Source organism: Sinocyclocheilus anshuiensis, unplaced genomic scaffold (genome assembly GCF_001515605.1).
Source record: "Sinocyclocheilus anshuiensis isolate Anshui unplaced genomic scaffold, SAMN03320099.WGS_v1.1 scaffold2862, whole genome shotgun sequence".
Classification (NCBI taxonomy): domain Eukaryota; kingdom Metazoa; phylum Chordata; class Actinopteri; order Cypriniformes; family Cyprinidae; genus Sinocyclocheilus; species Sinocyclocheilus anshuiensis.
In genome coordinates, this window is record NW_015542617.1 from 22,435 (window position 1) to 34,658 (window position 12,224).

Consider the following 12,224-nt stretch of genomic DNA (forward strand, 5'->3'; position numbering starts at 1 on the left):
GGTTCTTCAAAATATCTTCATGGAACATGATATTTACTTAATATCCTAATGATTTTTGGCATAAAAGAAAAATCGATAGTTTTGGCCCATACAATGTATTGTTGGCTATTGCTACAAATATACCCCAGCGACTTAAGACTGCTTTTGTGCTCCAGGGTCACATATATTCAATTTGCATCTCAAGTAAATGTACTGTGATTAAAAATGTTTAGATATTTGTATTGGGAAACAAAACAAGCATACTGTGGAAGATAGTCATTTTGCACTGCATGCAACATTTAATGTCATGACTTTATGAAATTAAGGTTTTCTGCTTTGATTTAAGACCTTTTTAGCCCTCCATTTATGAAAAGGTGAATCAAGACTTTTTAATTTCCCTTACACTGGAAGGTTTTCCTGCGTAGTTTCACTTTTTTACTGTTAGTGTGAACAGAAAAACTACTTGACGAATGCAATGCAATGGCAATACATTCCTGTTTGTTTTCACACATTCATCCTGGTAATCAAACGCCTGTCACCGATGCCCTCCATGGACATTAAGCTAAAAATAACTCGATTTGATCTTTTCCAGTGACTTCTTTTTCCCGTGTTGGATCAGATGTGTCATGGAGCTGCTGGATTTCCTCCTGGAGCTGCAGGTTTTGTGAGGACAGATGAACCGCGTCCTGAATGGCGTCTAACAGCAGATTCCTGTACCTTCTCTCAGACATCTGCCTCTGTTCCTCCAGAACCTCACGAAATGCCCTGAACACCTACAAACACAACCAGCACAAAAACCACTAGATGACAGTATAATGATATATTAAAGGAAATGCAGCTCCTGTACATAACTACATATAACTATATTTTTCATCAGGGGTTCTCAGCTCTGGCCCTTGAGGTCCACTTTCCTGTCGAGTTTAGCTCGAACTCGAATCAAACACACCTGAACAAGCTAATCGAGGTCTTTAGGATTACTAGAAAGTTACAGGCAGGTGAGTTTGATCAAGGTTGGAGCAGGAAAGTGGATCTCGAGGGCCCGAGTTCAGAACCCCTGTTCTTTATATTACAATGAAGGTTTATATGAGGAACATTATGATTTCGTATTAATATGATGCATGAGGAACAGATTGAAACTGATGTCGGTTTTCAATTAGGAATGTTTACGTAATTGTCGTCAATCTGAATGAATCCAATCTGGTTTCAGATTATGAAAGTTTGTGAGCCCTAAACTTATTTGCAATCCTTTTCACGTCTTCGCATAAATATGTCGTCACGTTCAGAACTGGAAAAAGACACCGCTATAATGATTAGTTTAGTTTATTTATATAGCACATTTAACAGCCCACCAAAGTGCCTCACAGGCAGGTAAATTGTAAATTTCTTAAATATTCAGTCAAATTTTTATTAAATACATTTGTAGTTCTATAAAAATATTTAATACATTGTCTAAATGTTGAAAATTAAGAATAAAAAGCAGGGATTTTTTTTATTTAGATTATATATATATATATATATATATATATATTAGTGCTGTCAAACGATTAATCGCATCCAAAATAAAAGTTTTTGTTTACATAATATATGTGTGTGTACTGTGTATATTTATTATGTATATATCTGTAAATTGGATGCGATTAATCATGATTAATCGTTTGACAACACTAATATATATATATAATATTTTGTTAATATATCTGATAATTCTGTACACTTTGATATGCCTGTTTTTGTTTAGATGACTTTTTAATTCTCTTGAGTCCATATTTTTTCTGTTCTTGTATTTATTTTTATTTATATAGTTTTTTTATTATATTTAATTTAATTTAGTTTTCCTTTTTTCTTCTCGCTTTCTAATTTAATGTTGTGTCCAAAACAAAGTCCTTGTTATAAAATAAAGGCTCTTTGTCAGCATCGATGGAAGAACCAACCATGGAATATTTCTATTGATCAAAAGGATCTTTATAGCTGAAAAAAGTTCTTTAGATTCATAAAATGTTCTTCACATTAAGAATAAGAATGGTTCTATTAAGAACTGTTCTCTGAAAGCTTCTTTGAGGAACCAAAGATGGTTTTCTATGGCATCTCTCCTATGGAACCTTTATTTTTATAGCTGACTAATTTGAATATCTTCTTGTAATATTTTTGCTTCTCCTAATTTCTCCTAAAAAAACATCCTAAATGCTGACTCGGTGTTGTTCCTCAGTAGATGTTCACCTGCAGACTCTCTTCTCTGAGGGTGTTGATCTCCTGCTGGTGTTGTCTGCTCTGGGTCTCCAGGTCTGCATACGCCTGATGGTTCTCCCTGCGCAGCGCCTCGATCTGAAGAACCAGGATGTGTCTCTCTCTGCGCAGGTACGACATCTCGCCCTCCACACCACCCATCTGCAGATGGGACAGAGTCAGTCACATGATCAGAACAGCCTGTTTGAACTCTACTTATTTAACTCAACCAGAACTCACCTGAACACCACAATAATAACTGTTACAGGTCTAAAACACTGACAACAATTTATAAACTACATTTTATAAACGGATTGACCAATCAGAAGCCAGGACTGGAAATATCTGTTTTATTAAAAGGGTCATGAACTGAGAAATCAACATTCCCTTGATTTTTTGACATATACTGTAAGAGCTCATTGTGCTATAAAAACATTCTGTACGTTTCAGAACTCAAAACTTTCTCGTTAGTCTAAAAACAGCTAATATTGAAGCCAGTCTGCCAAAACAACAGCTTGTGGAATCAATGTTCCACTCTATGATGCAATAGTGTGGATAAACACCGCCTCCGCAGAAGATCAACGCCTGCTTCTACATCACTGCCTGTTTAGCCCCACCCACCAATTCTACGTCACTGTTTGTTTAGCCCCGCCCACCGATTCTATATCACTGCCTGTTTAGCCCCACCCACCAATTCTACGTCACTGTTTGTTTAGCCCCGCCCACCGATTCTATATCACTGCCTGTTTAGCCCCACCCACCAATTCTACGTCACTGTTTGTTTAGCCCCGCCCACCGATTCTATATCACTGCCTGTTTAGCCCCACCCACCAATTCTACGTCACTGTTTGTTTAGCCCCGCCCACCGATTCTATATCACTGCCTGTTTAGCCCCACCCACCAATTCTACGTCACTGTTTGTTTAGCCCCGCCCACCGATTCTATATCACTGCCTGTTTAGCCCCACCCACCAATTCTACGTCACTGTTTGTTTAGCCCCGCCCACCGATTCTATATCACTGCCTGTTTAGCCCCACCCACCAATTCTACGTCACTGTTTGTTTAGCCCCGCCCACCGATTCTATATCACTGCCTGTTTAGCCCCGCCCACCGATTCTACATCGCCGCTTGTTTAGCCCCGCCCACCAATTCCACATAGCTGCTTGTTTAGCCCCGCCCACCGATTCTATATCACTGCCTGTTTAGCCCCGCCCACCGATTCACACATGTAGTGAATGACATGAATGGCAAATGACAAGAGCGGCAAACGCATGTCTACACTGAAACCAAACGATAAACTTTATTTGATGAACTTAATTTTTAATGAAGATCCAGACAGTGTCAGTAAGAACTTAGTTTTTTTGTTCACTTCATTTTACCGTGGATTCGTTTACAAACAAGGCACGAGATTTTCAGAAAGATTAAAACTAAAAGAGATGCTGTGTCGACTATATTGGATCAGACAGTAATGTCGCAACACAAGTGTGAGTAACTGCTTTTATTACGTTATCATTATTGCTTTGTCTCTTCTTACAGATCATTTGAAATGTACTGAGTATTTATGAGTTTTTAACATAAATCACAGCAGAGTCCATCTGTGTAGGATGATGTAGGCTGTCAAATATACACAACTATTAGCCAATCATAGACGTCGTTTACTTCTGAGTGTAGGCCACGCCTATTCAAACAGAGTGTTATGATGAGGGGGGTTAAAAACCCTAAATTACCCTAAAAAAGCCTATTACTTCTAAATTATGATGGTTTTTTAATGTAAATTATAAGTGGACCTCAGAGAATAGTACAAAATAAAAAAAACAAAGGCAGTTCATGACCCCTTTAAAAACACAATAAGCTTAAGGCACACATATCTATATCTGTTGATTTCTGTTATTTCTCATGTGTCTGCCGCTCTCACCTGCTCCTCCTGTAATTCTCTCTCCATCTTCATCAGTTCGTTCTCGATCAGTCTCTCGTGAGTCTCTCTCAGTCTCCTTCTGCGCTCCAGGAGTTTCTCATGATCCGCCTGAGAGACAAACACATCTTATTGCTTATTTATGAGGTCAATAATATATTGCGTGCCCATTGATACAGTTCCCAACAGGTGCATGAATTTTATAACAACTGCTTTTCCAACATTGGAAAAGTTGCCAGCTGATCCACTCACAGCAGTCTGTACAAAAAGTAGTCTTCTGGATAAAAATAATGTGAATAAATGTCAATAAAATTGTAAATATATTTTAAATGGTTTCAGGAGAACACCAAGACCACTTATAAGGGCGTGTCTATCCGCACTGAATGTATCTGATTGATCGAATAGTGCACTGTCTCAGCGCTCACTTTAGGAACGTATAGCATCACTGCGACATACATACTTATAAGTATAATATTATAATTTGTGTAATTTTCATACTACATTATGAAATGAATACCTTGTTCAATGCATGGATCGTAGAGCGCAAACTGTTTTAGGAAGACCCTTAGTGTTGAGTTGCTCTTACCATCTGATGTTTCTTTCCGATGTTTCAAATGAATTTATTTACGATTGCCTTTACATTAATGTGCAAAAATGTGATTTATGTCATTTAGAGAATGTGTTCCTTTTGAATTGTCGCATAAAAATGTTCTATGTGTTTTTCTAATAGGATTAAAGTGAAAGTTTGAGATTGCCATACAGTGAATACCAGCACTGGGCTGTTTATGTTGGTGAAGGTCATGTGATTCACCTGGCACCACCCTGTGAGTATTTTACATATCTATTGAGTTTAACTTGCACTGAATCTGAACCATTCCATTTAAGTCTCATGGTTGCTCTTTCTTTCTATTTCTTTCTCTACAGCTGAACATGCACTTGCTGGAGCCAACAGTAAGATGTCAGAGCCACAGTGAAGAAAGGTAAACTTTATGTAGTAGTCGGCAATAATGATTATCGTATCAACAACATTCTGGATGAGAAATATGAGCCACGTCCCATTCAAGAGATTGTACAGGATGCACACGGTCTTTTGGGAAAAGAACTTCCATATAGTGTGCTTACAAGGCACTGTGAGCACTTTGTTACAGAGCTGAGATACGGAAAACCACAGTCCTGTCAGGTGCAGTTGAGATAATTCAATATGCCAGTATGCCAACAAGTACTGTAACTGAATTATCATACTCATAAATGTTTCAAAAATGCAAATCGCTGGATTACAGGGAATTTCGAGGGGAGATGGCGTTCCACTTTCAGATAGTTAGATTTTTTTTTTAAATGAAAGGGATTTCTATAACAATGCCAATTAGAGAGCTCTCTAATTCAGTTCTTACTAGTAAAAATGCAATTACAGAGCTCTCAATTAAATTCTTACTAGTAAGAAATCCAGTTACACAGATCTACAATTCTATTCTTGCTAATAAGAACTTGTTTTATTTTTACAAAATAAAAGCCCCATAAGCATGAATTCATAGCATTCTCATTGTGTCAGAATGACCAGAAGAGTGAGATGACAGCTTGGAAAGGTTTTGTTTTTGAAAAATAGTATTTAATCACTACATCGTCCAGGTGGATGCTGCACACCGGTGGATGAGGAGATTCCCCCTCACAATGTAAAGCGCTTTGAGTGCGTAGAAAACCGCTATATAAATGTAATGTTATTATTGTGTGTTTTTATTTTTTATTATTTATTGTTTGTTATTATTGTATTATTATTTATTTATTTATTTCAGACCCTTAGGTCCATATCACAAAAATAAAAATCAAGAGTATAGTCTTTAAAATTCTTTAAAAAAAAAATAACAAGAAGAAGATGTCTTGGTCAACATGTCTGTTAATGATTTTATCAGAGTTTACCAGACAAAATATCATCTCATTTTGGTGTTAATTATACACTGTAACATGCATGCAGAATTTGAGTTACATATTAATAGGCTAGTCGTCACTCTCGACAAAATTTATTTTTAAATTTTTCTCTCTCTCTCTCTCTCTCTCTCTCTCACCTTCCCAATTATTTATGTTTAAGTATTAAGTAAAAACTGTGTTGTTTTATACATATTTTTAATAGATCCCAAAATATCCTTGATTTAATAAAAGAAATGTAAATGCTAAGTCTCTCTCTCTCTTTACATGTGTAAAACCGCAATAGGTATGATATTACTTTTTATTTATTACTTGACTATATCAGATGTTATAAATATAAAAAACAAATACTCATACAGGGATATTTTTGCCCTCATAACTTGAATTATAGCGGCATTCTAACCGCATTTTAATAGGCTTCATCATGCAGTAAATCCTCAAAAAGATCAGGGGCTGTTGAGTTATATTACATTTACATTTAGTCATTTAGCAGATGCTTTTATCCAAAGCAACTTAAATGAGGACAATAGAAGCAACAAAAGAGCAATAACATGCAAGTGCCATGACAAGTCTCGGTTAGCCTAACTCAATACACGTAGCAAGGTTTAAATATACTCACAAAAAGTTAGGGATATTCGACTTTTAGGTGAAATTTATGGAAAAAGTTCATGAAACAGTGATATTATATCATGAAAGTATGGCATTTAAGTAGAAGCATGCATGCAATGGTAATTTCTTCATCTCAAACTATTTATTGAAACAAAAGCCAACAACAGTGGTGGGTATACCACAACAAAAAATGTCAATGTCTCAATAACTTGTCATGTGTCCTTAACCATCAATTACAGCTTGACAACAATGTCTCATGCTGTTCACAAGTCGACTTATAGTCTGCTGAGGCTTGGCATTCCACTCTTCATTGAGGTTCTGGGGTGCAGGTTTACGACCCTCTACACGACAAGATGAGATGAGAAACAAAATAGTAGACATGTATCAGTCTGGAAAGGGTTATGAAGCCATTTCTAAGGCTTTGGGACTCAAGCGAACCACGGTCAGAGCCATTATCCACAAATGGAGAAAACTTGGAACAGTGGTGAACCTTCCCAGGAGTGGCCGGCCTACCAAAATTACTCCAAGAGCGCAACAACGACTCATCCAAGAGGTCATAAAAGAACCCAGAACAACATCTAAAGAACTGCAGGCCTCACTTGCCTCAATTAAGGTCAGTGTTCATGATTCAACAAGAAGAAAGAGACTGGGCAAAAATGGCATCCATGGGAGAGTTCCAAGGCAAAAGCCATTGCTGACCAAAAAGAACACAAAGGCTCGTCTCACATTTGCCAAAAATATCTTGATTATCCCCAAGACTTTTGGGCAAATATTCTGTGGACTGATGAGACAAAAGTTGAACTTTTTGGAAGGTGTGTGTCCCGTTACATCTGGCGTAAAACCAACACAGCATTTCATAAAAAGAACATCATACCAACAGTCAAACATGGTGGTGGTAGTGTGATGGTCTGGGGCTGCTTTGCAGCTTCAGGACCTGGACGACTTGCCATAATTGACGGAACCATGAATTCTGCACTCTATCAGAAAATCCTGAAGGAGAATGTCCGGCCATCAGTTTGTGACCTCAAGCTCAAGCGTGCCATAATTGACGGAACCATGAATTCTGCACTCTATCAGAAAATCCTGAAGGAGAATGTCCGGCCGTCAGTTTGTGACCTGAAGCTCAAGCGCACTTGGGTTCTGCAGCAGGACAATGATCCCAAACACACCAGCAAGCGCACCTCTGAATGGCTCAGGAAAAACTAAATTAAGGTTTTGGAGTGGCCAAGTCAAAGTTGATTGAGATGCTGTGGCATGACCTTAAACAGTCCATTCATGCTCGAAAACCCTCCTATGTGGCTAAATTAAAACAATTCTTCAAAGAAGAGTGGGCCAAAATTCCTCCACAGCGATGTGAAAGACTCATTACCAGTTATCGCAAACACTTGATTGCAGTTGTTGCTGCAAAGCGTGGCACAACCAGTTATTAGATTTAGGGGGCAATTACTTTTTCACGTAGGGCCAGGCAGGTTTGGACAGCTTTTTTCCCTTAATAAAATAAAAATTATCGCAAATGCTTGATTGCAGTTGTTGCTGCAAAGGGTGGCACAACCAGTTATTAGATTTAGGGGGCAATTACTTTTTCACGTAGTGCCAGGCAGGTTTGGACAGCTTTTTTCCCTTAATAAATGAAATCATTATTTCAAAACTGCATTTTGTATTTACTCAGGTTATCTTTGTGTAATATTAAAATTTGTTTGATCTGAATCTTTTAAGTGTGACAAATATGCAAAAAATAAAAAACAGGAAGGGGCAAAAACCTTTTCATGGCACTGTATATATAATAAAAAAAACAAGCTAGTGTTAGAGGCCTTTTTTTAAAGAAAACAAGCAGTTTGAAAATGAATATAGAGATCAAGTGTTAGAGGGTCAAATATAGCTGTAAGAGATGTGTTTTTAGTCGTTTCTTGAAGATGGCTAAGGACTCAGCTGTTCGGATTGAGTTGGGCAGGTCATTCTACAAGGAAGGAACATTTAATATAAAAGTCAGTGAAAGTGATTTTGGGCCTCTTTGAGATGGCACAATAATGTGTCGTTCACTTGCAGAACGCAAGCTTCTAGAGGGCACATAACTCTGAAGTAATGAATTTAGGTAAAGGAGTGCAGAGCCAGTGGTGGTTTTGTAGGCAAACATTAATGCCTTGAATTTTATAGCTACAGCTACTGGTAGCCAGTGCAAATTGATGAACACAATTTGAGGTTTGACGTGCGTTTTTTGTTTTCTTTTTTTCGGCTCATTAAAAATTAATCTTGCTGCCGCATTCTGGATTAGTCGTAGAGGTTTGATAGAAGTGGCTGGAAGACCTGCCAAGAGAGCACTGCAATAGTCCAGCCTGGACAGAACAAGAGCTGAGAGATGAGGAAGAACTCAGATGAGTAACTGTTATCAGGTGTCAGCAGTGGATTGAGTTTCTCAGTAAAGTCTCCTGATTGGTCACTCACCGTGCTGGTGGCGTGTGATTGGCCGGAATCTCTGTGTGTCTCCTGTAATCTGATCTCCTCTTTCAGCTGTGTGATGCGGTTCACTCTCTCCTGATTCCTTTGGACACTGGCCCTGCCCTCTGACATCATCATCATCATCATCATCATCATCCACATCATCATCTCACAGACTGATGTGAGTCTCCTCATGCCTACCAGTAAGATGCATGTCCATTTCCTGTCTGAGGAGGTCCTGCAGGTCCCTCTTCCTGTCTGCTGTCTCACACTCTTCCTCAGCTCTTCCTCCATCAACCACCTACAACACAATCACACACACACATGCTAGAAATCAGCATTAAACTCATATTTCACACAAAACTCGAGCAGAAATGCATGAGATTGATAAGATTACTCACAGACGAGTCCATGTTTGTGTCGAGCGGCTCTGAACTGAATATCTGTGTGTGTGTGTGTGTGTGTGTGTGTGTGTGTGCTTGTGTTTCACGCTCTTCAAATATTCATTATTAGTGTTCACTTTCACCTGTGTGTGTTTAAATGTGTTGCATTCAGGGTTCCTATAACTATATTGTATATACACTATATGGACAAAAGTATTGGGACACTCCCTTAAAGAACAGGTTTGACTACACTGTAAAAAAAAATCCGTAAAATATACGGTAAAAAACAGCAGCTGTGGTTGCCAGAATTTTACCATAAAAAATACGGTAGCAACGTTTTAGGTTTTACGGTTTTAACTTAAATTTACAGTTAAATACCGTAATTTCATTAATTGCTATAGTGTTAATATACCAACCTATTGAAGTACTGAAATCTGTTTTGTACCTTTGTAATACACTGATAACCACCAAATGCAGGTGGTGATGAGAAAGTCACATGATGAACCAAAGCCCATCACAAGCAGCTTTTAAATAATAACATATATAGAAGGTGCACAGTGTCATTCACACAAACACTAAACACCATCATGGTAACACACATGAAACTGAAATAATGCAATAAACATTAATTTAACAACATTAGATGTAACACACAACCCTAATATACAAAACTGATAAGAAAAAACTAAGAAGAAACAAAATTATTTCAATTAAAAAAACATCAAATTTGAAATGTAACGCAGGGAATTCTGGGAATGTCAATTTACGGTTATTCACTGTAAATTATACGGTCTTTTTCACTTACAAAAACGGTATACTACCATAAAATTAATGTCCAATACATGTAATGTCCAATACAGTTTTTCACTGTATATAGTAGGGGAATTTACCGTTAACCATTTAACAGGTTTTTACTGTAGAATTTTTACAGTCTTTTACCGTTAAATTCACAGTCATTTTTTACAGTGTACTTTAGTAATTTCCATGAGTACAAATCTTAATGTTTAAGTATATAATGATATTATAGGGAATAGTGTGCTTCTAATTTTATAGCAACAGTTTGGACAGGACCAATACTTTTGGCAATATAGTGTAATTTTTACATTTTTATTATATTATCATTTTTATATTTTCATTTTCATTTCAGTTAAAGTTTTGGTAATTGTATTGTGAATTTTTGTCATTCTGAGCTGTTTTTATTATTATTTATTTTATTTTTTATAAATATGTCTATATAGATTTTATTGTGTGTGTGCGTGCATATCTGTGTGTGTATGAAAATTTTAAAAATAAAAATAAATTAAGCTAAGTAGGAATATTTGTGTAGAAATATTATTTGTTATTATTAAAATATTCGTTTTTCATAGTTTTTTTTTTCAGTTTTATATATTTCTATAGTTTATATATTTATAGCCTGTAGTAATTTTTATGTATATTTAGTCATTCCAATTTATTTTTGTTGTTTTAAATATTTTTCAAATATGTAGTTACATTTATCTAAAAATGTCTATTTAACTGAAATAAAAACAATACAAATCTACAAATGTAAACATTTTTATTTTAAATAAATGTTAAAATTAGAAAAAAAAATGAATGACAAAAATACACAACAAAATTACTAAAACTTTAACTCAAATGAAAATGAAAATGAAAAGTAATTAAATATGTGTGATTTAAAAAAAAAAAAAAGTTAAAAGGAATAGAAAAATAATAAAAACTGTTTCAAAGTATAAAATAAAAACTATAGTATTGTCTCAATGATGGTAAAATATCACTGCTTGCGTCTCATAATCATCCGCTCCGTCCTATAAATAAACCCTGTGGTCAGTTTATTCTGAGCGTCTTCCTGTGCGAATTCATGACCGCATGCAACACTTTCATATTCAAATGCCTGATTTTCAGTAAGTCACAATGTTTTTAGTCAAGTTACCTTGAAATAAATAAGGATGTGATACTGAACATATATCTGTTTTGAAAAAGAGTTTTGGAAGATTGAGAAAAAATGATAGGCAGATTACGATATATGAATATTTATTAGAATATACACGTCTGAATGCAGAACTCTTTTGTAGGGAACTATAGACATGATTAATTCAGTGAAAATGATCTGAAAGAAGAAGTGCATGAGTCAGACGGCACATAAGCTATATTTCTCAGAACTCTTAATATTTACATCTGTATATGCAGCGGATCTGCTCTATTGCAATTTATTATGCTGATCAAAACTGTTTCCTAATGATGCATCTGATGTTTTCAGTCATGTTCAGTGCAATCTGAATAGCACTTGTATACATTTTTCCTGTTATTTTCAATGATTGCCTTATTTTTTAGTATTTTAAGTATAGTCTTATAGTATATACCAAAATAACACTGTAAGCTGCATAACATTTCAGTGCAGATTTGCTCTTCATTTATTCTTCATCTCACACACACACACACACACACACACACACACACACAAAAACCGTACAAGAACTTGTCCAGCTCACATTTAACCCAAAATTAAAAAAAAAAAATATTTTGCATATAGAAAATGACCTTTCTTTCTTTTCTTTTTAAGACCAACACTTTTATTCAGCAAGGTCACATTAATTTACATCTGTATATGCAGCGGATCTGCTCTATTGCAATTTATTATGCTGATCAAAACTGTTTCCTAATGATGCATCTGATGTTTTCAGTCATGTTCAGTGCAATCTGAATAGCACTTGTATACATTTTTCCTGTTATTTTCAATGATTGCCTTATTTTTTAGTATTTTA

The 12,224-nt window shown here is 36.0% G+C and overlaps 2 protein-coding genes across 2 annotated transcripts; one reads left to right on the plus strand and one right to left on the minus strand.

Annotated features, from left to right (window-relative positions):
* Window positions 1–536: 536 nt before the first annotated feature.
* On the minus strand, window positions 537–9,492 carry LOC107694491 (polyamine-modulated factor 1-binding protein 1). The gene is made up of 6 exons (XM_016494197.1): window positions 9,481–9,492; window positions 9,281–9,380; window positions 9,086–9,204; window positions 4,118–4,225; window positions 2,197–2,364; window positions 537–752 (listed from the first exon to the last, which is right to left on the minus strand). Exons 1-6 carry the CDS (start codon window positions 9,490–9,492, stop codon window positions 537–539), a joined length of 723 nt encoding a protein of 240 aa, XP_016349683.1.
* On the plus strand, window positions 4,257–5,309 carry LOC107694489 (retinoic acid receptor responder protein 3-like). Its single transcript, XM_016494196.1, is given in 4 exon segments — window positions 4,257–4,261; window positions 4,877–4,938; window positions 5,039–5,071; window positions 5,074–5,309. Coding segments are annotated over 4 exon segments (336 nt in total).
* Window positions 9,493–12,224: the final 2,732 nt, after the last annotated feature.